The sequence below is a fragment of the Rhea pennata genome, chromosome 1 (assembly GCF_028389875.1).
Source record: "Rhea pennata isolate bPtePen1 chromosome 1, bPtePen1.pri, whole genome shotgun sequence".
In the NCBI taxonomy this organism is placed as follows: Eukaryota; Metazoa; Chordata; class Aves; order Rheiformes; family Rheidae; genus Rhea; species Rhea pennata.
The window spans coordinates 142,185,011-142,211,035 of NC_084663.1; the positions used below are offsets into that span (position 1 = coordinate 142,185,011).

The 26,025-nt window shown below is 36.6% G+C and overlaps 1 protein-coding gene across 3 annotated transcripts in view; it reads left to right on the forward strand.

Moving 5' to 3' along the window:
- PRKX (protein kinase cAMP-dependent X-linked catalytic subunit) overlaps positions 1-24,300 on the forward strand; it is a 59,362-nt gene extending 35,062 nt beyond the window's left edge. Inside the window, exons 4-9 of one of the 3 annotated variants that reach the window (XM_062601415.1) lie at positions 3,277-3,396; positions 8,540-8,635; positions 16,566-16,623; positions 18,456-18,533; positions 19,714-19,862; positions 20,422-24,300. In XM_062601415.1, the coding sequence (XP_062457399.1) occupies positions 3,277-3,396; positions 8,540-8,635; positions 16,566-16,623; positions 18,456-18,533; positions 19,714-19,839 (478 nt within the window). In that variant the 3' untranslated portion in view covers positions 19,840-19,862; positions 20,422-24,300. The remainder of the gene's footprint in view (positions 1-3,276; positions 3,397-8,539; positions 8,636-16,565; positions 16,624-18,455; positions 18,534-19,713; positions 19,863-20,421) is intronic. The other 2 variants (XM_062601420.1, XM_062601425.1) reach the window with 2 other exon arrangements.
- The last annotated feature ends 1,725 nt before the right edge of the window (positions 24,301-26,025 follow it).

The following is a 26,025-nucleotide window of genomic DNA, read 5'->3' on the forward strand; positions in this document are numbered from 1 at the left end:
GGTGTTGGAGGAAAGGGTGAAGTTGAACACTTTCCGTTGAACTGAGTTACAGAATGCTGTACTAGCTTTAAGTTATTAGCTACTTTAGAATGTACAACAGGTGATGTAAAGTGCAGAACACAAGGTGGAAGGACTGAGGATTGCATTTATTTTATCCGTCAGAGCACAGGTAGCTACTTATGAGAGTCTGATCTTTTTGATGATTATGTGGCATTTTCCCCGTTAGCAGTAGACATTTTAACAAGCCTGGTTTTGTCATTTTAATAATAGTTGTCAGCAATTTATCCACTAGTACTCTGCCATAGGCTGTTTTTTTTTACAGACTATTTGATCCAAGGTTTGCATTTGATTTAAAATACAGATGTTCACATTTGTTTTATGTATGGCACATCTATACATATGCACAGTGTATGTATGTACATGTACTGTCTGTCTGTGTATATATATGCAGACCATCAGAATTATGTGAAAATAAAATGCAAATCATGTGAATTCTTCAAATGGCTGTGAGGAACTTGCTGATGTAGACAAACAGTAGTATTCCTAGACAGGGGACATGACATGTGAAAATAAGCTTCCTCTACGGAAAACCTACAATAGAAATACACATTTTTGATACGTTTTATGCCCCATAAATGATCCTGTAAATAAATACACCTTCAGAAGGGTCTTCTAGAGGATTAGATGACGATACAACAGTCATGAAATAGTAATAAAAAATGAGAAAATATGATCTTTTTATAAAATTCACGTTGTGCATTTCCCTAAGTATTAAATGGTTTGTTTTGTGTCCAGCAAAAGAAGAGATGCAGGTAGTGACCATGACACAACTATGCTCAGCTTGGCAAAGAATTTGAGCTTCCTCCAAATTTTTGTGTAATTAGTAAACATAAATTTCTTTGTTAAAATTTAGAAGTGGGTGACCAGCTGGTGATAATAAATTTTCTTTACTGGTGCAACTAGGAACTTGAGGATATACTGTCTTTTTTTTTTTTTTTTTTTTTTTTTTTTTTTTTTTTAATCGATTTCTAAAAGTGATGAAAATATTCAGAGACTCTGCCTTTGCTGCATAAGATTTTTTCTTTGGCCCAGTGGAGTCTGGTGGGGGAGAGAAGGATGAGCATTGCAGAGCACTGCCCCGCACACTGTCCAGCTTGTCAGCTAACGCAAGGGTGTCTGTCTAACCTGCTTTATTTGTACAGCCCTGCTTTCCAGATATTCAAGAAAAACAGGCAGATATTTCATTTCCAGGGGGTGGCTAAATCTGTGCGAACAAAAATTCACACGGAGAACTGTGATACAACTTCCTAAATTTTGTTTGCTTTAAAAGGTAACGAAACTTTGTGTTTTTCTTTACTACCTAGTCGCTACCTAGACAGCTGCTAGATGGCGGCAGAGCGTAAAGCAGGGCTGGATGCGAGAGATCTCTTGTGTACGGTTGATTTGGAAAACGAGTTGATATTTTCTAGTAATAAAAATTATGCCTCCCGATTGTGTAATGGAAATCGAAGATATATTCTTTACACTAATGAACATAATTCAAAAGCTGTGGAGCAGTTGAGTGTGGTGTGTGTCCGTGTCAATTCTAACAGTTTAGATGAAGCAATTTTTTGACATATTAAAACTTTTGCCATATTAAAATCAGGCCTAAAGAAATTCAGTCTTGTGCATCATAAATCTTGTAAAGGCTTGACTAAAAAGCCTCTCATCCTTGATCTTGAGTATTTTATGAATCAAAGCTGACACTTGATTTTTTTTTTTTTTATCAACTGCTTTGTTTCAAATAAAATATTTTTCTGAGATTGTGGAATTATTTAATGTGTTAACAAATATATTGATAATCTGAGATGTAATAATATGGATCTTGAATGTCCACGTATGTGTTGTATATTTGGGAAGATGAAGAATTGTTCAATTTATCAGAATAGTGGTAGGGAAAACTAGAAGGTGCTGAAGGGGATTGGTGTTCGTTTTAATTCATTTGTTCAGAACTAAGTTACCAGTTTGATGCATGTTTTGCAGAAGATTTGTATCACGCTTGCGAATCTCATTGGCAGTCAATGTTGCTTTTGCTGCAAGTTAGGAATCGGTTTTCAAACTATGTGGAGATCAGTAATGTTACGATTATATTTTTTGTCATTTCTACCACAATTTTTCTTAAAATCCAACATACGTTTTGCTTTCTTGTTCTACATTGTTATTTTGTCCTCTCTTGAATTGATAAGCACTTTTTCAGTCTTCTATCTTCTGTTTTGCTACCAGGAAAGTGTAAATTCTTTTTCTTCTTCTTCTTCTTCTTTTATTTTTTTATTTTATTTTTTTTTAACTGAAAACACATTTGTGTCAGTAGCCTATATTCAAAAATAAATCAAGAGAGTGAACCTAGTCAAACTCTGCTTTCCTTGTTCAGTTATTTTTACAAAGACAAATCTATATTTCTGGAATAAATGATTTCATAATATTGCTTCAAATGGTAGCTTGCACTCTTTAAACTTTAACTAGTTATCTTCAATTTGTTTCATAAACTGATGGGACGTATATATTTCAATTAGCTAACAATATAATACTTATATCCTGGAATTATAAGACATCAGCTATAAGTGAACGCAAGACACAGTGTGTCAAAAATAAGGTACTATAACTTACATAATTTGCATTTGCTTAACTACACTTTCTAAATATTTTAATTAAAAATAGAAAGTGTACACCCTTTAATAAACATTATAAAAATGCTGCTGGGTGGTATTTCAATACTATTTGAAAAACATATTTAAAGAGACGAACTGAAAAGGGAATTTTACTTAAGACCGGGATTATTTAAAAATGTTTAAATTCATATGTTTACCACACACATTTATTTTTACTAAACAAAAATATTTTCTGATAGAGATTCAGATTGCTAATAATCTTGTGTTTTGCAGGACCCATCAGGAGTAGTCCATGGGGTCCTGGGGAGAGTCTGCAGCTCATAGGGTGAAAACTACTGTTACCAATTACAAAGCAATATATAGCTGAATGAGTTGGGTACCATGCTAGCAGGCAGGAAAACTGGTGTCCTGGTATTTCCTGTAACCATGGGGAAGTTATTTAATTTCCACATGCCTCTCTTGAAGGACAATTAGACATGATTATCTCAGGAGTCGTTTTAGACCTTAGGTGTTTTTTTTGCCTCCTATTTCTATATATAATAAATATGTAGATTCATCTTGAGCACTTCCCATCTCTTTACAATTTCATTTTCACTTCAGTCTGATTTTTGTTCTTCCCTTCTCCCAGGACGTGGACACTCTGTGGTACCCCTGAGTATCTTGCGCCAGAAGTCATACAAAGCAAAGGCCATGGAAGAGCTGTGGATTGGTGGGCTCTAGGAATCCTGATATTTGAGATGTTGTCAGGGTAAGTGATAGTAGTATTGACTACTGTGTCACAGTAATACTGTATCAAAGCTGAGGTTAGGATTCTTTACTACTTTGTTTATGATGCTTCAGATAGCAAATTTGAACTACCTGGTTTAAATCTAATACCGATATACCTCTTTTCTGCCTTTCTCTGAAGAAAGGAGTTGAGAGCTGTTTAAAAGAACATATATCACCATCATTACTTTCTCTCTCTTTTTTAATTAAATGTGATGATTATGATTTTCTTATTTACAGCAGCTCTTTTTCTAATTCGCAGTGGAAATTTAGATTTTGTTTAAGTTTAAATTTTTATATACGAACTGTCTTATATAAAGCATGAAAGCAAGGACTACCAATTTTCTTTGAACCATCTGTAATTAATTTTTAGCATAGTGAAATATTTGTGATAGGAATGTCGTTCTGTCAAAACACGTAGCTGTTAAGTAGGAAGGCTGTGTAATCAGTACAAATTGCATAACTCATGAGTTTTGATTTGAACTAATTTAAACTGAAAAAAATATGAGGGAAAAAGTTAGATACTCTATTTTGAAATTAATTTGCTGAAACATTTTTGATATTTGACTCAAACATTATTTTTGATGCTTTGGAATTTTCTTGATGGCAGTATTCTCAGAAGATAAAGCTTTTGCCACTGAAGAGAGACTTTCAGGCATTAAAATAGTTAACTGTTTCTGACTTAATTATTAGGTGGAGCAAAGTAATTGCTTTAATGTACTCCGATTAAAAAAATATATATTAACATAAGTAACTAGACTAGGAAGAACATGGAATTCTAAGATACCTGTTGGAATAATTAGGAATAATTAGTATTTGTATACTGAACAAGGTATCCATGCATATATTTGCTTTAATCTATTACTTATTTGCAAAAATCAATTTTGCCAGTAATGGTAGCTGCAGTAGAACATATGCAGGTCAAACTTAAGGCTTTCATAACTTCCCAAGAAACAGTAATTTCAGTTAGTTAGGGTTTTACAGTAGTTAGAACCTGTTGCTTTTCAGTACCAGGTTGTGGGTGTGCTCTGTGCTTTCTCACTTTGTGCATGCACATGTGTGTGTGGGGGGGGTGGTGACTGTGGTCTTTCATTCTAGATCAGCACTCCCATAAAGCAGAGCTGGAACAAAAGCATCCTAGTGTGGATTTATTCCTCCCTTTCTGTATATAATACCATCAGCTCTGGGTAACCTTTGTGACTCTTCTTCTGGTGTTAGAGCAAGCCCATCAGGGTGCCCGAGCAGAGAGCAGCCCTGAGGGATGGTCAGTGTGGAGGTCCCTTCCATAAAGTGTGTGTGTGTGTGTGTGTGTGTGTGTTTGTACTTGGTGTGAAGAAGCACAGTCAATACCATCAGGTTTATCTCAATACAATATTGCTGCTAGCTGGTTTCTTCTTTTAATGTCCCAGAGGCTTGTATATGCATTTACTTTGAATCTCAAGACAATTTCTGGACAAAAAAGATTAAAATGCACGAGTAGTTTTGTACTAACCAAGGCAGCGTTGGCTGACTGATCTAATAAGTCATCATTTTGCATAGGCTGAACTGTGCAGAGGCCAAGCTTCTCCTTCCTTTCACTACTCTCTGAAAGAGTGAGTGGCCAAGTTAGTCAAGGCAAAGCTCCTTGGAGTGGTAAAGGGAGCAAGACATTTCTAGGAGCCTTATCACCAATAAACTTTAATCCTAGGCAGCATGAGGAGTGTAGGCAGAAGTGTCCCCTGTTGTAATACTAGTTCAGGCATTATCTGTTTTCTGCCTGTATCTGAGCAACTTAACTTCACATGACTCTGTGGGACCACTGTATATCAGCTTTCTCTTGAGTTTAAGTGGTGCTAGTACAAGTGGAAGTGGGGTGTTTTTCCTTTCCCTGCCTTACAAAAGTTGATAGGATTCTCTCCACTAGAGTAGTAATGAAAACTTATTTTCCAAAATTAACAAACTGAAGACAAGGAAGATCTCTGCATGGGAATCAGTGAGATGCAAAGACTCCAGGGCGCACTGAAGTTTGGCTGGTATATATTCTTTCAAAGAGGAAATATAGAAAAAGGGGAACAGCAGCAACCTAGATAGGATATTCTCTGTCCTGAGACAAGAAGGCTCAAGTGATGAGGTCTGGATTCCCCTGACTGACAGAGCAGCTGTCTGCAAGTGATTTTGTAATAGTCTTTTTTTCCACTACAGTATTTCTGATTTAATAGAAGTATCTGTGTATATATACTCTTCATAATGGTTAGATACTTCATTTTTTTCTGTTTGGGGGAAAGTCCCTATCCAAAGCAGGACAATTTTTAAGATTCTAGGACTTTCTTCTGCTTTGGAGGAATTTGTTCTGTGCATATTTTCTTTAAGCAGGCAGGTTACCACATAGGGAATATACTTCTATCATTTTACTGACTTTTTCACTTCTGTTGGTAGTAGCAATGTTTTAAAACACTTTCCTCACCAGCTGAGCATGTAGCTTCTTATTTACTATCTAGGCTTTTAATGCAAAAACAATTACGGCTAACTTTAAGTCTTGAAATTTAAAGACTTATTCAAGTAATTCTCCTACTTCTTATGTACTTAACTTTATGACTAAGTCTTTGTCCATAAAGAAGTGAGTTGTGACATTTGGTAGTTATTTCCTTAAATAATTCTTTCTGAACCCCAAAAGCAATAAAAGAATAGGGAGTTGTGTCTGAGGAAGTGGTCTGTCTAAAAAACAAACAAACAAAATAAAACTACACTTTCCTGTTCTGCTGTGTCTTATTTCTCTAACCTGCTGCTATCTCTAGAGGTCTGTGGAATTCTAATTTTGCACAGACGTAAGACAAGATTCCAAGATCTTGTTATGTTCAAGATAAGAAAGTATGAGTAGAGGAGTAAATAGGGAAAGCTTAATGAAAAGAAATCATAGGATAAAAACATACTAGTTATACTAGTCCTTCATGAAATTATTAAAAAAAAAAAAAAAAAAAAAGCAAAGCAGTCAGTCAGTCAGTAGAAAGAGTTCAAAGATTATTCTGTGACTTTGATCATTATGTTTCCCCTCAAAAAAGGGCAATTTTGAGTAATCATATTAGGTTACAATCTGCCAGAAAGGAAAATATACTTTTTTTAAGATGTTAAATGTGTTAGGTCATAACTATACTGTCATCAGACACATATTAAATGAAAACTTTCACTTGGCCAAGAGGTTTGTTTTTTGTTTTTACTTTAGTGATCACATGTAACCTATTGGTCTGTTTATTTAAGTAGCTAATGATTTTTGTCTACAGTTTCATATTCTAAGACTTATGTGTATTCACTTGAGATTTTGCAACATTTCTTCTATCTCTTGTCTGTGACACCAATGTCAATGCCATTGCATGCATCAGTTAGCAAAATGAACGGTTTGCAGCTGTTGCCCCATACACAGAGATCTTTTAATTCTCTGCCAGTTGATGGGAAAAAGGCAGCTGTTTGTATATGCCTTATCAGTATGAAGATGGTCTGAAACTCAAAGGTTGTTTTTGCTGAGTTGTTAGGTAGCGTCCAGCACAAGACCTATGCTGTCTTGTCCAAAATCTGCATGACATCTTGGAGGCTGAAACTTGGCCAATACTATTGGCAAATAACTAATTTAGTTTATCAATAAGAAAACTATATAAATTTACAAAGTGGTGGGTGTTGTTGTTGTTGTTTCTTCTTCTCTTTTCTTTTTTTCTTTTTTTTAACCTTACACATGCTGACAGCATTATTTAACAGTTCGTACAGAGTTTGGGTTAGTCTGTGTCTGAATTTTACAATATGTAAACGAGACGCTAATCCGCTTGACCATCAACTGAATAACAAAGGACTTAGTACTCCTGAAAACACTTACGCAGTATGACTAGTACACAGCATTTTTCGGGAATAAGCTCAACTGAATAACAAAAAGTTAAGGAAAGTAGTAATGTGAAATGAACAATTATTACTGGGTCAGCCCTTGCTTCTATTATCAGTGTCTCCCAAAGTTATCAGCATGGTATGTTTTTGTATATTGTTCAGTTCTCTTAGAAAAAAAAATATTAAACTTAAGGGAGATGTGAAAATATTCTAGTTGTCAGAATGTAATAGTTATTAGATGTTGTTAATAGAATTGATATTCAAAATCTGTTTTCTATACAAGATTTTGAGACAAAATCATTATTAAGTGGGGTGCTTAAGTCATGTTATGTAAGTCAAGCTAGGACTGAGATCAGTGAATGAATAGGTAGTTATCCCATTGCCCTAAAAAGCTTTTTATTGTAACCCCTAGAAAGAAATCTCTTTGCACTTGATCTAAGCTAATTAAATCTACTGTACTGATAGATTTACACTCTGTTCCCCTTCGAGTTACTAGTGTATATCATGTACTAGTAAAGGAAGCACAACAGAAAATAATCTCAATTGTTACTGTAGGTATAACACAAGGAAAAGTCTGTGAACTGGCTGCTAGTTTTATGGAAAACTTTTTGGAAAATACTAAGCAAAGAATTTTAATTGAATTTTAATTTAGTGATCATCTTAGAGATGATGAAACATGAGACTTGTATCTGCCCCAACATGAAAGAGAAGCTGCCATTTGAGAGACTTTTACGGACTGAAAAGGCTGTCATCTTCAAACCTCTATGTAGGTACGAAGCCTGTACCAACATTAAAGAAGTATAATAAATAACGGCGCTTCATGCTATATTCATATTAGGGTCCTTTGACACTCTGAATGGAAACCAGTGAATTAAGTGTAGGCCAACAGTTGCAGGAAAAGATCAAGAATGGTCATGTTGTTTTGGAAAGCATACCCTTGGGTTTTATAGCTAAAGACAGAAACTTCTGACTTTGTGATACTGACTGTTTGTTTCACAAATAATTTTTTACTGTATTAATAAGAGAAATAGCTCTCCTGTAATAATTTAATTACGTTCTGAATGTACTGTATATAAAAGTGTTTTCTGTTTTGCAATAGCAGCCTCAGAATGGCCTGGTAACTAAACTTTTTCTTCAAGTAGTATGTGGTTGATGATGTTGCCCTACCAAAAAGTTACATAACCCATGGTTTCTGTGGGCACTTACTATAGTCTAACACCGCTTATAAGTTTTTTGCAGATTCTTTTTCTAACTTCTAAAAATTTGCTGTATTAAAATAGGTTTCCTCCATTTTTTGATGACAATCCATTTGGTATATATCAGAAGATTCTTGCTGGCAAAATAGATTTCCCAAGGCATTTGGATTTGTATGTAAAGTAAGTTCTTGGCTACCTCCTGATTACTATTTTTAAATTATTTTCATAAAAAGATGCTAGATTCTGATTTTCTAGAACATTGTGTTGAATATATTTTAGTTTATATTTAGTCTTGCAATTCAAGTAAAACTTTGTGTTGAATAGGATTCCAGATGGAGATATGGTTACAATATCCTACTATATTCTGTAGTATCTTACACTCTTAATTTTCTCTCTTAATTTTCAAATACTAAATGCTTTTCCACCTTTTATAAAGCTCATTTTTGCCAGGGTGGTGTGGGAGAAGGAAAAGAGGAGAACTATGAGGAATTAATTCAACATGAATTAACATCAGGAGAGCAGGAAGAGGACTTAAAATTGTTCCTTTGTGTGTCAATTTTTCAGTTAAATCACTCTCTGCATAACTATTTGGACTCTTTGATACTTTTACAGATCTAACATGCACTTCCATTTCTGATAGCAGGGCTCCACTTCAGTATGCCGTCTTAAATGTGTCATCAGTTTTTTATTCATAACATTCTCCAGTCATTACAGATATGTTGCAAATTTTGGTGGATTTCTTCTGTTTTTGTTTGTTTGTTTGTTTTGTTTGTTTGTTTTTTGTTTTAAAATTCCATAGTTGAAATAATTTTCTAGTAAATCACAGAATGGTTGAGGTTGGAAGGAACCTCTGGAGATCTTCTAGTCCAATCCCTTTGCTCAAGCATGGTCACCTAGAGCACGTGGTACAGGTGCGCATCCTAGCAGGTCTTGAGTATCTCCAGAGAAGACCATGACCTCTTTGGGCAACCTGTTCAGTGCTCTGTCACTCTCATGGTAAAGAAGTTTTTCCTTATATTCAGGTGGAACTTGCTGTGTTTTGGTTTGTGCCCATTGCCTTTTGTCCTGTCACTGGGTGCCAGTGAAAGGAGTCTGGCCCCATTCTCTTGACAACCTCCCTTAAGATACTTGTAGACACTGATAAGATCCCCTCTCAGTTTCCTCTTCTCCAGGATAAACAGGCCCAGCTCTCACAGTCTTTCCTTATGGGAGGGATGCCCGAGTCCTCTGATGATCTTTGTAACTCTACGCTGCACTCTCTCCAGTAGCTCCATGTCTCTCTTGTACTGGGGAGCCCAGAACTGGACACACTACTCCAGATGTGACCTCATCAGGGCTGGGAGCGGCAGGATCACCTCCCTCAACCTGCTGACAATGCTCTTCCTAATGTACCCCAGGATACCATTAGCTTGATCACAAGTGTGCATTGCTGGCTCATGGGTAACTTATTGCCCACTAGGACTCCCCAAGTCCTTCACAGAGCTGCTTTCCAGCAGGTCAACCCCCAGTCTGTACTGGTGCATGAGGTTATTCCTCACTAGATGTAGGACCCTGCACTTGTCCTTGTTGAACTGCATGAGGTTCCTTTCTGTCCATCTTTCCAGCCTGTCCAGGTCTCTGAATGGTAGCACAACCTTCTGAGGTCTCAGTCACTCCTCCCTGTTTTATTTCATGAGCAAATTTTTGAGTCCCTTCATCTGGGTCACTGATGAATCAGTTGAACAAGACTGGACACAGTATTGACCCTGGGGGACACCACTAGCTACAGGCCTCTAACTTGGCTGAGCCTTGGATCACAACCCTCTGAGCTCTGCCTTTCAGCCAGTTCTCAATCCATATCACTGTCCACTCATCTGTCCCATACTTCCTGAGCTTACCTATTTTATGGGAGACAGTGTTGAAAGCCTTGCTGAAGTCAAGGGAGACAACATCTGCTGCTCTCCCCTCATCTACCCAGCCAGTCATTCCATCATAGAAGGCTATCAGGCTCATTAAGTAAGATTTCCCCTTGGTGAACCCATGCTGACTCTAATGAACACCTTCTTTTCCTCTATATGTTTGGAGATGGCTTCCAGGATGAGCTGTTCCATCACCTTTCCAGGGATGGAGGTGAGGCTGACTGGCCTGTAGTTGCCTGGGTCCTCCTCCTTGCCCTTTTTGAAGACTGTAGTGACACTGGCTTTCTTCCAGTCCTCAGGCACCACTCCTGTTGTCCATGACCTTTCCAAAATGATGGCGAGTGGCCTAGCACTAACATCTGCCAGCTCCCTCAGTACTCAAGGGTGCCTCCCATCAGGGCCCATGGATTTGTGGGTGTCATGTTTGCCTAGAAGGTCTCTAACTGGATCCTCCTCATCTAAGGGAAAGCCCCCCCCTCTGCTGACTCTCTCTCTTGTCTCCAGGATTTGGGATTCCCAGGGGTAGCTTGCCCTTTAATCCTTACCCATAAGTGCTCAACTCACTCTTCATCCACTCTTAGGCAGAGCTCGATGGGTTCCAGTTGCGCTCTCACATAAAGAGCAACTCCACCACCTCGCCTTCCTAGCCTGTCTTTCCTAAAACACATGTAGCCTGAGCACTCGCAGAGCCATGGCAGCATTCCAGTCATGTGAGCTATCCCGCCATGTCTTTCTAATTGCAATGAGATCATGGCCTTGTGACCACACACAGATCTCAAATTCTTCCTGTTTATTCCCTACACTGTGTTCATTGGTGTACAGGCATTTTAGAGAGGCAGCTGAGCTTGCATATTTCCCATGATGAGTGCCAGAGGATCCTACATAGTCATATCTTGTGCATACTTCCTTGGCTGCACACACCTGCTGGAGTATCCCGACTTGAGTGGTGTTTTACTGACTATAGTGTCTCTATAATTGTCCTCTTTCCCTGTCTTTCCTAGTTTAAAGCCATCCTTCACAGACTGTCCAACCTATTGGCAAAGACATGTGTCTTAGTGAGGTATATCCAGTCTCTCTCCATTAGTTGCCAATCTTCAAACAGAATCCCATGGTCACAGAAACCAAAACCCTGTTGCCAGCACCAGCAGTGCAGCCAGTTGTTAATTTGGAAAATCCATCTGCTTCTCCTCCCATCCTTTGCCCTCATAGCAGGATTGAGGAGAAAATGACCTGGGCTCCCACATCCTTGACCACCACCCTCAGAGCTCTGAAATCTGTTTAATGATTTCCAGGTTGCCCTTGGTATCATTAGTGCCCACATGGAAGAGCAGTAGATGGTCAGATGTGTGGAAAAGCCTTGGCAGTCTCTGTATGACATCTCTTATTCAAGCCCTTGGAGGGCAACAGGCAAGAGGTCAGTTTGGCAGATAGGTGCCTCTGTCCCCTGCAGCATGTAGTCCCCCCAGCACTCACTTGCCACTTCTTCCCATTGTTCCCTTAAGGCACAGGGTATGTCAGTTGCTTCCCTTAAAACCATGCCAAACCCTTCCTGAGCTAGGCGGGCACTAAACCTGTTCCTCAATTGCGAGTCTTTAGGAGTAGTGAGAGCCTTTCTCCTCTTACCTATGAGAAAGGCCTTTCAGCTCCTATGACCTGTTCCCAGCCTTCTGCAGAGTTACGAGGTACCGTTTCACATGGTACAGAGCCCTTCGGCAACTCCCCTACTGTGAAGGGTTGGGACTCCTGGAGCTGTATGGTCCTTGAGCATACCCTGTCTTGAATACTTTGCAGCCTATTGACTTCCTCCCGTATCTCCTTTACCTGGTGACACAACTCCTCAACAACAACCTACAGGAGAGCTGACTGTCAGCCCGGGCCTCATGGAGAGGCCCCGAGCAGTTGCAGCAGCCAGAGACCTGTAGAGCTGCATCTGCTGTCAGAAGGTCTGTCTGGGTCAAAGCATCTGACACAGCAACTCCAACAGCTACTGGGGAATGTGGTCTGTGGCATGTCATAACCGTATCTGAGGAAATGTACATTGCTAGGATAGGAAACAAAGGTACCTTCTTGCACCCTTTTGTGCAAGCTGTTGTGTTTGTTTGCTTGCCTCTGTTAACTGGGCTCTGGGAGCTACATGCTAAGCCTGGCTCTTACATAGGTATCTCCCTCGTGCTGACTCCCAAGGTGCTTGACCTGCCCTAATCAAGGGCCACATGGATAAAAGACCCCAATTCCCTCTGATTAGGGGCAACCGAGAGAGCTTGTTAGAGGCAGCTACAGCTAGCTAGAGTTTCTCCCAGGAGAAGTTAATGCTTCCTGTAGCTGTCCTTGCTTAGCTCTGCTTTCCTGTTAGCAGCAGTCACCCTCTAGTTCCTCAGAGGTCCCCAGAAAGCCTCCACAACTTCAGACAAGGTCCTCAAAGGTTCTAAGCAGAGCCAAGACACTGCAGCGCAAGCTGCTTGCTGTCTGTTTGCTGCTTCTATTAGCTGTGCTAAAATACAATATTGTAACAGAGGAAGTACAAGTTTTGATGTGAAGTTTTTCTTCAGAGGCACAGATGATTGAATAAGGACAGGAAATTACTCTTACATACCCAGGTGTTTTGGTGGAAGTGGCCTATAAAGATGGGTTTGTGTTTTATAAGTGCTAGGTAGATAAGTGAAATGCTGTGTGGCAAATCTAATAGCATCTGTCCTACTTTCTATGAACTTCTATGTATTATACTTTTTGGTATACAGCTTATTAAAAAAATAATCATTTCAAGGAGGACTTTTTAAGCCTCCATTGAATCATAAGTTGCACTGAATCAGCATAGGCTGATTAGTGTGTCCTGTTTGTAGAGGTTGTTAACAGACCTTTCACTTACTATTTAGATACTGTTTCCAATTTAGCGTCTCCTTGCCTAGTCTTCCTAACCCAGTCTTTCTTAGGAAAGGCTGAGTATCTCCAAACATATTGTGTGCACTAAATTATAAGAGTGTGATATAAAGATGAACAGCTCAAAGTAGTATGCCAGAAAGATGAATAACAGAAGGCAACAACAAAGTAGGTTGTTGTCACTAATAACCTGTCTAACGTGGTGAAAACATGTAAATGTAGTACCTGTTCATACTCAGCATTCACAGACCAACACTTACTGATCTGGACTATACAGAGGATACCTGATGCCATGAAGCTTTGTAGTTGTGGTAGTCAGTGTGTATATATAGATCTTGATATTCAATCTAGATATGGCCATCAATGAAGTGTAGACTTACTAATAAATATAGTTGTTACTACACTTTCCCAGTTTTCCTTCATACATGGTCCAGATGTTCTTGCAGTGTGTGCTTGGCAGTTCATTCCCATTACGCACCTGTTTTTAAAGAATCTCATGGGATTTGGATTAGGTTCTCCACCTTTTACAACTTGTTTTGTGGTGATGTCATCCACTTGCATGGCTTCAGCTTCTTACTACAGAGAACTGTTAGCATAATATGTCTCTTATTCCAACCTCCTCCTCCCCTCCTCTCTTTCTTCTCTCATTTTTTTCTCTTTTTTTTTCTTAACCACAACATGCAGAAATAGATGGTCTCTTGACATCTCTGCACCATTAACTTAAAAAGCGTTTACTAAGGTGTCAGTCTGCTTCTCCCTTTCCTTTTATCCCCTTTGTTTTCATTCCCTTCTTCCTATCACTTGATATCTCTGCAGGGATGGGGAATATATTGGGTCCTATCTGTCACATCCAGGCTATGTCTAAAATATTAATGTAATCCAGTATTTGGAAGAACTGAACTTCAGCTGTCTGCTTTTAGAATCCAGACTGTTTTCCCTGTAGTTACTGTTGCCCCCTGGGAAAGCTTTTCTACCAAGATCTGCTACACAAACTGTTGGCCGAAACTTTTGTTCTCTCTCACCACCACCACCACCTCCCTATTTTATTCTGTGAATTTTTATCACTTTTGTTTTCTCTCCTATCATATGACATTCATTGTCCTTTAATATTTTATAAGATCTTGTATAACTGTTGTTTTTTTCTGGCGTAAGTTACCCTCTTCTCACACTGCTCTCTACTATGTCCCTTTTGCTAGCTTTCTTACTGTTTGATCAGATATTTTCTGCAAGTTCATTAATCTGCATATATAGAGTCCTTGATACATTTGATCATTAAGTCAAATATCTTCTGAAGAAACACTTCTACTGTGAAGATGGTGATAAACTAACCAACTGGTAGTTCTGAAATAGGAGGCTGTTGGCGTAGTTTTGCACTACATCACTTCTGGTAAAACAAAGTATTAATTGATGTTCCAACTATTTCTTTGGCCACTCATGAGTTTGTAAGTTATTCCATTCTATTTCATTTTTCTTTCCTGCTCTTGTAAACTCTTGGCAAAAACAGTTTTGGAAAGTGCAAAGCATAATGTCAGTGCTAGAGCAGCCTAGTGATTATTGGTCTGGGAATGCCCTGATGTAGAATTTCACCCCCATATACATACAGCAACATATGTATTGTATTGATTTTTAACTTGATCATTTCTAAATCATATTTGGGAAACTCTGTAATAAAGAAACAATAAACTACCTATTACTTGATGAGACTTAAAGATTATTTGTTTTACTGAATGCAGCAGGTGTGTTCTTCTTCAATGATAACACAGTATCACTGAGCAAGCTCATCCCGTAGCTGTGTAATTCCAAGAAGAATTCTTAAAGCAAGCCAAGAATGATCTGTTGCATATTCTCTAGTTGTATGGGAAAAACAAACCTCATTAATTAATTTTGATCATATGGTCTGTGAATCTGTTCTGGGTTTGTGGATTGCTTTCAGTTTTACTTTAATTGAAAATTTTGATTTTAGCTATAGTAGTCTTTTCTATAAAGAGTAGTCTTCTCCATAAAGAATTAGAAGGAGGTATTTCTTTGAGGGTGACTGCAAAAGGATTCAGTTTCCAAACACTGGGTGGAATGATCATAAGAGTTTAGAAAATTGCTTTCTGCTTTGACTTTTTTTATTCTCTTTTTATCTGGCAATTAAATATTTTCCAGTTGAGTTTTAGAATTGTATCCCTGCCAAATACGACAGCTTTTCAACAGTCTGACACATTCTGTCTCAGTTCATATATTCTTTATATGTGAGCTTTTGTGATTTCTAGGGTACATGACGTAATATCTTTGAGGGGGGAGAATAGTAGGTGTTACAGTTTAGGGGGATGTGCAAGGAGGCAGATGTGCCCTTTGTACTTGGCTTTCTTCTGTAAATAAAGTTTTTTTTTTTTTTTTTTTTGGGGGGTGGGGGGGAGAGGGGTTAGCCTTCTGCATGGTTAAAAGTCAATTTACCACATTCTTCAGTTCCCTGGAGTTTCATGCAGTACTGTATTTTTTTGTGTCTATTTTAGGCTGTAGAAACGGTAAGAATGGCTAAACTATTCTCTTTTTCCTCTCTTTGGTGGTTTATGCAAATTGCATTATGCTGAAATTAGATAGCAAAATAGTCTTTAAAATAGAAAGTAACTGCTTATAGAAATGTGCAATCAGATTGTCTCTTAACCCATATGTAATGGATTTAATTCAGCAGTATCTGTGGTGTTCATGTTGGTTTATGTTGGAGTTGTTGCCTGATACTTATTTTGCTATTACAAGTGAAGTCCTCTGTCTCTAAACTTACCTTCATCTTTTAAAATGTTAACATAGCTTCATGTAGAGTTGTTCAATGAACTAGTCTCAAAGGAGGCTTTTCATTTGCAGTAAAATGAGAACTTGTGAATATTACTAGCTTTAGGCAGATGACTAGCTCTTATATGGTTTCTTTGAATATTTAACTATCATAGAACTTAAATACAAATTTATAAAATTGGAGATGCAGCTTATTAGTTATGTTCTGCAAAATAGATTTGATATGTTTTGAAATTTGAAAATCCCAGCAAAATGCTAAGAAAAATACCATATTACAAAAGAGAGAAAGAGAGGGACATACAATTTTTGTCTCCTTTGCAGTATAGCTTCTTGAAAGAGACTTGGAATAAATTTTATTTCCTTTTAGACCAAGTTACCCAATTTTGCCATTTTTGTCATTCACTCTTAACTGTTCCGAAGTATGGAAGAAATAACTGGGTATATTATACATGATATTAGCTAGTCAAAGGGATGTATGCTCACATTCTGTAAAATGTGTATGGCAGCAAACATAATTTGCTTTTATTTAACAATGTATAATATTTTCTTTACTGTAGAGACCTTATTAAGAAGCTGCTTGTGGTTGATAGGACAAGACGACTAGGAAATATGAAGGTCAGTATAAGACGCTGCATGTCATGCAGATCAAGACACAGTGTTGGAAGAAATTTATAGGAAAGATATAGAAAAACTCTTATGGTATTTGTGCATTTCTGTAAGCATGAAATTAAAATATATTTTCCCATATTTTATTTTTTTTTAGTGCTGATCTAAATGCAAAATTTAACTATCTTTCTGAAAATCGTACTTACACTATCAGGATTAATCTGTATTTGATTTGTGTACACACACGTGCTCACCCCTCCTCCTCTCTTCCTCATGCCCCTGCCTGCCTCTTCCCCTTGCTCCCAAAGCCCATATTACCTGTTTGTTGAGTGATTTGAAGACTGAGCACTGTGTTTCTGGTCTAATGTAAAATCTGTAGGCCTGAGAGAACCAAGTGATTTGGTTCTTCTTTTGAAGGTGTTTAACCACAGAAGGGGCACTAAACAAATTTGAGGCTGTGTAGTTACTTAGACACATAAAGATTGGTATTGTACTGTGATGTGCAGTCATTTTTGTCCTGATAGCGTGGTGGTTGGACTGATTAAGCACAATCAAATTCATTTCCTTCTGCCAGGAAGAATTTTTCTTACTGTCATCTTGTAGACTTCTGGTGGAAATAGTTCACTAGTCAAAAATGCATTTGCGTGGATCAGATAGCATCTCAGTCTACCTCAGAAATGCATCTGTATCTGATTTGTCAAAGAGCAACACAAAACAATCTTGCATATTTTGTCAGGTGTCCTAATGAGGTGCTATGTCTGATGCCAAGAGGAGGACAGTTTTATTACCAGCTCATATGATTATGCAGTTGAGTTGTAGTCGTGGCTGGTAGTGTTGTGATAAGTTAGCTGTTTGTGAACTAGGACAGGCTATCCAGGGCAACTCAAAACTCACACTAGATTAATAAAACCTTCTAGCACAAATTAATCTTGTATTCACTGACTTGTTATGATGCTTACAGCATTACAGATAACTATATTAGCTTGTTTAATCCTTTAGGTATTTAGAGACAGCTAAAATTTCCATTTCACTCAATGGAGAACGGTAGAACTGGGGGACGAGGGGGGTGTCTGTGAGTTTGTTTTGCCTAAAACATGAATTATTTTACGCATTACCAAAGAAGGTAAAGGATGAAAAGTCATCCAGGTTCCTTGAATATATTGATACACATTTAGGTCCTAGAATTAAGCATTTCTTAGCCATAGGTTTAATACACCATCAACCCTCAGTTATTCTGTTAATTAGTGTAAGATTTGAAAAGCATATCTGAATAAGAGACACTCTCTAAAACGCTAGAGAAAAAAGAAGTGACAGAACTGTAGTGAATGGTTGAACGGTGTACAATGGTGATTTGGTTTCCTTTGTCTGTCTGTTAGTTTTTTACCAGATGAGTAACCAAACTGAGATACTTGAACAATCTTTTGATTTACATTGAGCTAATACAAAATTTTCTGAATTTTTTTTATGTATTAAATAATTTTAAATTATATTAATATTTCTGTAGAAATTAATATTTTAGGCCAAAGTAATATTTTCTGTGGTCAAGTTAATATTTTTGTAATATATTTCCTATAGAAAGCCTTTTCTTGATCTTCCTTATATCAGAAGAATGCTTAAAAAAAGTTAAAATTTTAGTCCAATATTACTATGGAACTCAGGGGATGGTAGAAAGTGACACTATAAACCTGTCCTATAGAATCTTTTACTGGTTACCACCTGAGAGAGAACACAGGGTTAAATGCACCTTCATTCTGGCTTCATGCCACAGTTTTTGTGATGAAATACATGTTTTGGCATATGAGCAGCTTCTTTAAACAATTTTTTTTGCTTTTTCTTTAAAGAATGGAGCAGATGATGTGAAGAGACATCGATGGTTCAGGTCTATAGATTGGGATGCTGTACCTCAAAGAAAACTGAAGGTATACTCTGCAAAATACTGTATAGGCCATGGCAACCAGAAATTATCATTCAGTTAAACTGTTTGAGGCTTTTTTGCCTATTGTTTGTGTATGAGCGTGTGTGGATATTTGTGCTAATAATATGTATGCATTTTTCCCTTTTGCACAGCAAAGTTACTTTATTTGAATGTTTGTTTACATCATATATTTGCTATGAACAAGGTAAAAAAAATCCCTGCTTCATTTAGCTAATATGAAGTTGATTTGCATTACATAATATGGGATTTAATTTACAGTTCTTAGGATTTTGTAAATAACTATTGTGAAATGAATGTTTTGTTCTGTTTTTTCCATTACAGAACCGTGGGAATTATTTATTCTAGGCTTTAAATTTTTGTTCCAAGTTCAGCTCAGATAAATGCTCTAAGAGAACATAAAACATATGGCAGTAGGAGGAAGAGAGTGAGAGAGAAGGATTTATGAACGTAATTATGTAAGGTCTAATGTTTGCAAAAACTATCAACACCATAAGATGCTTATTAAAGTCCTTTAGAAGTAAAACTGTGAAAAAATGAGATTTGAATGTCAGGTTCTTTTGCAGACCTCCTTGTGAAATCACAATTTTTACAGCTGAGCACTTTCTTTTCCTCCTGAATTGATTGCTAGACTAGAAAAAAGTGTAGAAGGTAATGAGAAGCTTGCACAAGTTAGTTATCACAGCCTCTTTAAAAACAGTCAACTTGAAAGAGATGTATGGGTTTTCTCCCCTCTTCAATTACAGAGCTTTTACCCACACTACTATCAAGAGGACTCATTCCCTTTTAGGAGAAAGGGTCCTAATGTGATAACATTTCTTTTTGCTGACTGGCTGAATGGGAGGAGAGGAGAGAAAGAGGAGAATGACAGACTATGCTACAGCACAACATGCTTGGAACTTTAATGAAATCTCTTGCAGTCATCTTTTATTTGCACAGCAGCTAGAATTAGAGGCCTAAATACATAGACATCTTTCTTATAAAAGTGTCTTTTAACTGTAGGCTACGGGCTTCTCTCTTGTGCCATTCATTATTGGTGAAAGCTGTGTATTTTCATAAATATATATCACTTTTTTAATCATTTTTTCACAGAATTTCTTCTCTAATAATATGATGGAAAGTGTCTAATTGAGAAACTATGTTTTTGTTGTGCTTGTTCTGACTAGCCTCCTATTGTGCCGAAAGTATCCAATGATGGGGATACATCCAATTTTGAAGCTTATCCTGAAGATGACTGGAACAAAACACCTCCAGTACCTCCTAAAGATCTAGAAATTTTCAAGAACTTCTGAATGTGGCATCCACACTGGACAAGGTATGTCCACTCTCAAGAGTTCTCTTCAGAACACTTCAATTCTATGAATGAGAGCTTTATGCAGAAATCACATCTTCTGATTCATAACACGGATTAGTGCTTTATTATAGCTTATAAAAACAATGTGAATTGGTCAGGGTAAGAAAACAGCATAAAATAGAGGAAATGGTTGAAATAATACATTGTAAAATGTTGTAAAGTAGATCTACTGGATGACAAAAGTAATTTATCTCTCAGGCTTTGCTTGTTCTACAATGATCAAGAGTTCTGCATGTATAGGCATTTAAACTTGCTATTCTTAAAACTTTTAAGTAGTGTGTTAAAAGCAAAGATCTAGATTGATTTGATAGATAAGCAAATCAAATGTGATTGTTCTTGATTGCAAGTTGTTTACATTAAGAACCAAAACCTTAGCTAGAGGAAAAAAGATCAGAGTAATTCTGTACCCTAGATTCTCGATTTTTTTTTTCCGCCCAAACTGTGATGGGTTGATAATTGTCTCTGAAGTTACGTGCTCTATACTGTCTTTTGTGTTCTTTTCCTGTTATTTTTGTATTAGAAACTGGAAGGAAACTGAAGTTCTAAGAGCAAGTCTGAAGACAAATGACTTCATACGTAAATGAAGACTTTTTTGATGTGGATGAGAATGTTACTGCATTCAGATATACGTACTAAATATTTAAATAGTTGGAGGCAAACAAAACTCATTTTTAGCTGTAAAGATTTGACATTAGTTTAGCAAATTGTAATATTGATAGTCTACTCTGAAGTAGGCTCACTAAAATGGTATATTTTAGATTTTTGTTTTTTAACTTATGGTTTTGTTGAGTTTCCTGCTATTCTCAGATCCTTTTTGCATAGTTATCTCAGACTTAATTTTATAAGTTTATACTAAACTTGTGTAATTAAAAGCACAAATTAGTATATATGTATATAATGAATACAATACAACTAAAGCACAGGAACTGTGCAAAGATGTAAATTTTTGTACTTTGCAGAGTCTATGATTTTTATTTTTCAAATAATGTTTTTCAAGAAGTTCTCTAGGAATAAAAATCTTAAAAGGATAAATGAGTTTTTCATCATCTTATATACATTTTATAATTCTTTGTAAAAAATAAAAATAATTAAGTTTTAAAAAGATTTGTACCTAAAATTTCCAATGCCTCACACTTGCAACCATAGTACTTGAAAGCAGAAAGACAAGGGCATATTTTATTGTTGATTTAAAAAACATCTGACTGGCTAGTTCATGAAGTTCTGTTACAGTGATGTCTCTTTACAAACCAGGATATTGAGTAATGATACGCTGTCTAAAATGAGATTCCTCATGTAAGGACTCTGTAACATGTAATTCAGTGCATACTGGTAAAAGGGCTCTGGTAAGTTCCCTAAGTGGATCTTACAGGAGTTGTTTTCTCTCGAAGCTTGCTGTCTTCTCCAAATTTAAAGCACAAGCCATAACAGACTCTTTTCCTTACTGAAACAGTTGTTGAATGCTTAGCACTCCTGAATATCAAGGAGAAGACTGAATATGTATTAGAGCCAATCCTCTGTGCCACATTTAGAAATATTCTGAAGTCTCTACTGCCAGGAATTCCATATGTACTGAGTTGAAACCTTAGATGTAAGGAGTCTCTCTTTGATCCTATGCTGACAGCTTTCTATGTGAGGCTCTGGCAGATTGAGTACACTATATTTAGGAAATATTTGCAATATTGCTTCATTTTAAGTAGCACCAAATATCACTATGTGTGTATGTATGTATCTATGTATATGAATATACATAAAGGTGAAGGTAGATTGTATACAAATCAGGATATCTTTCAGATTTTTTTGTTTCATATTGTGATAATTACGCTAATATAGGGAAATTGATTTTGAAGTGCTTTGATTTCAAAACACAAATGCATTCTGTTAGATGTTGTGGGTATTGATGACTTTTAGTGAAATTGTTATATTTAGACCAAACATATGTTTTTCAAAAGCGCATCAGTTCACTGGAGTTGTTCTTTGATGGCTCTGTATAAAACTTCAAACTGTTTAAGTAGATCATGTAGCCCCACAAACTGTTCCCTATATTTTTGTTCTAAAATACCATAAGAAATCCAAGCCAAAGATGATTTTTTCTGAACTAAATTCAGCATGCTTAAAAAGTAGATACTCTGCTAATAACTAGTAAAATTACTCTGTCAGTTATTTTCTGACAAAGTTATAGCTGGAGTCTCTAGGTAGAAAAGCTGCCTCCATTTTGTTGCCAAGCTCTAAATAGTGCGGAAGTATAGGAAAACAGTAGATGTACTTCAAGAGTTGCAATGTCTAGATCATTAGATCTATCTTTCTATAAGAAGTACAGATTTGTAAGAGATTGTGTAACTTTTTTTTGGAAATTTGCAAATTTTGTTTTTCTTTATGTAACAAAATCTTGACACTTCAAAGTTGGTAATTCTGGAACATCAAAACGTTGTCCTGATAATGTTACACAAATGCCACAAGTTGGTGGCCCCAACAGCCACTCAAAACTGTATAAGAATATATAATAAAGTACAGAAAATGCATAGAGAACCATTGCTTTAACATCATAAAAATACATTGTTCTCTTAAAGAAATAATAATAAAGTTTGGTCCACTATATTTATATCCTTGGTGTTAAATATTCCAAGTCAATTAGAGAAACAGAAGTATGTAAAAACACCACTTGCAGTGTCTAAAGAGAGCAAGTACACTTCTGCATTTTAATGTGTAAGCTTACAGTATTTATGGAATCAGAGTACTGCAAAAACTGTTTCTTCTTTAAAGATATATATACTACAGTAAGCTAGTATCCTAAATGACAAGTTCTTTTTGCAAAAATGAAAACTTGAACTGTGTTTAAGTCTTCAAAGCTGAATAAATGAAGTTATGTTTGAACAAATTTACCACATTAGTGGTTAGAAGTTTTGAATGCTTGAACAACAGGAGATAGTGTTTTTTCTTTCTGTTTATGAACCTTATCCATTGCTGGCAGTGGATGCACTGACACTCATTATAATAGAGACTAAAGAAACAAATACAATCTTAGTAATTATGCTGATCCACTGACTTTACATTGTTTCCACAGCCATGAATACATATATCTAACTACTGACCTCGTCAATATGCTTTCTAGTACAAAACTTTTTCCAATTTTTAAATTAAAATCCTTAAGAAAAGAATGTTTGAAGCATTATTTAATATTTTTTTTTAATTTTTTTCTACAGTCTTGAACTTAATGAGCTGTAATCATCCACTCTTTATTTGCACAAGTGAGTCGGTTTTATTTTAAGTCTTTGCTGGAACCTCATGGACCACTAATGTAGTTCTGTGTGTGTGCTAAAGGAGGAGTTCCCAGATACAAAGTGCACTAAGGACTCTGGATTTTTTTTTTTTTTTTTTTTTTGAAGCAAGCTAGAACACCCTTTTTTTTTTTTTAGGTATGATATTCTCTGAAGTTCATTTTATTATGGTTGCTTCTGTTAACATGTATTTTTGCATATAGACTGTTGCATAAGGACTGTTTTCTTGCAAGAGCCCACAGGCCTTTCATATTCCTTCTGCTTTGGTGAACTAGAATGTTAAACATTAAAAAACAAAACAATCTTTATTTTTGAGTTTTATATATATATATTTTTAATTGCCCAAATTGAGGTTTTAAGTGAATAAATGTGCATTGTAAACACAATTGCCTTGTAACCAAATGGTAAAAATGCTTCATGATTTAAATGGAGAACATGCTGTAGATTTCCTGTAAATTAGCTTGATCAATGAATATGTGTGCTACTGAGCTTTAACTAATGTGATCTTCCACTGTAGAAAAGTCATTGTTAATTGATCAAAATATAGGTACTAAACTATGTTTAAATGGATGAACAGGGATTTTTGCAGTTTTGAAAGCAATTTAAGATATGGCTGTTCCTCAGCCCATCTGCTTGCCATTCAGAAGACTTGTGATGCAGTGCTTCCTATGCTATAGAATTATTTCTCAGCTTTCAATGACTGTAGCATGATTCCTTTTTGTACTGTACTGTGTACAGACTTCCCATGTTTTGCACTTTTCTATGGCAAACCTTTACTGCTTTATGAATACTCTGTGTAGTAAGTAGTGATAGTAGTAGTAGGCATTGATGTACTACATAATCAGTCTGAACTGCTAGAGCTCCCAGGTTAACTTGGACTAATGATGTATGTTGCTGGTTGCTTGTTGTAGCTCACATGTGTAAGTACTGTTCAAAGTTACAAAATCAGCCCTCATTGCACAATGAAAATCACTGTGATCTGTATATAAACCCTAGTAAAATTTTATTGCTGTTTAATTTATGTAATATCTGTCAAATCTGGATTCATTTAATAAACCTTTATATCTTTTTAAGTGTTTAAACCTAGTTTGCTTCCATTCATGCTGGGAGGAGGTAAAGGTTCTTCATCCAAAATGTTTTGAGTGAGAAAGGAGAGCAGTGGATAAAATAACTGTTCCTTCTTTTCAGGAGTTAAATCTTTCCAGAGAAAGACACAAGTGGTGGAGCATTTCAGTAACTATTGGCCCAGGAGTTCCAGGAAGTGTATTTTGCAGTTTGATTCAGGTAGTGCTCTCATACTAAAAAGTGTTAATTCAAACTTCTCATTAATGATTCTGTGGTCCTGTTTGGATCAGCATTTTCCACAGTTTAATGACTTGAACACTCTCCTGGACACACATTTTATACTGCCTCATTTCTTTAAGCATCAGAAAAAACATGCTTACGATGTCAGACACAGCTAACTGAACCTTTATTTCATCTTCCATCAGGAACTTCAAGTCTACTTTTATGAAAATTGATGTAGCTGTTAGTGTCAGATTGCTTCTCCCTGGTCAACTACATTTTATTTCTTGGCCACTAGACACCTCTAACTTGCAGAGATAGTTACATAAATATATATTGCACAGTGTCCATATGAGCTACCGTGTTCATAGACTGGACACAGTTTTTTCTAGATCAGAGTTTGTTTTTTTTAAAACAGAATTTAATGCTTTCCTTCTGCCTCTCCTAAATCTAAATTCTGTGCATTGGCATTTTTCTCTTGTAAACCACTATGTCATGTGACTCAGAACACTGCTAATGGAAAGTGAAGGAACACTGCAATGGGTCCTGGCAAGCTTTTAGTCATGTTTTAGACATGAATCAAAGGGAAAGAACTACTCTTTTAAAACACACCAAATTTTTAAATGTTAGTGAACGTCCAGAGTGTGTGTAAAGAATTTGGTTTGGCAGCTTGTTCTTACTCCAACTTCCCATGATGTTTCAGAGGGGTTTTGTTTGTTTATTTTCAACCTGAGTTCTGTAACTTCTGGGTGCACACAGCCTTTGTTGGATAAGATAAGTTACTTAAATATGCTTTCTTACTAATGAAAGACAGGTAGCTCTCATTGTTTAATAACATTTTTCGTCTGGAAAATATGTTACTCACTACCTCCAAATCTGTCTCAGCTCTATGGTTCATCAGCCTTTTTTACTGCAAAACATTGTTAAAACAGTGTTTGACAAGAACCTTCTGTGACCTCCCCACTATTTCTTTCTCCACACAGCAGATTGGTGACTTTGCTTCCTTCATCTTCAACGTCACCTCTACTCTTTTTGGTACGGCTTGTTTTGTTTCTTTTTAACCTCCTAAGTAATTCAGCATTAGTTCAGGCTCTTAACTGTTCACTGTTAACCAATAACCCTGTGTTACAATGAGAAATGGCTAAAAGCCACTGGCAGCCTCACAACTCTGGTGCTTGCCCCATGCTTTGTGAATCTTTATGTAATTTGGATATCAAACTCTTCGTTTTCTGAATGTTTGCTAGCAGGTACAATCTCAACTTCCAAATTTAGGCAGTTTTTCACAGGGGATAGTAAAGGCACATCTCAGTAGCAGAGTCGGGCTGTCCTTTTGCTCTTTCCCTCCTGCTTTCCATCCACTCTTCACAAAAACCACCCATGAATGTATGTCAAATTTCCTATTCATCCTTTAAACGAGAAGTATTTCAAACTTTAGCAATAGAAACATATCTAAAAGTGCATAGTTCCTGTAGTATTGGCAACATCATTTTCTCTTAACCTCGCTTGTGTAACTGTTATCCACTGTTACTTGGCTGAGTAAGTTGGGAATAAAGAACAATGCTACA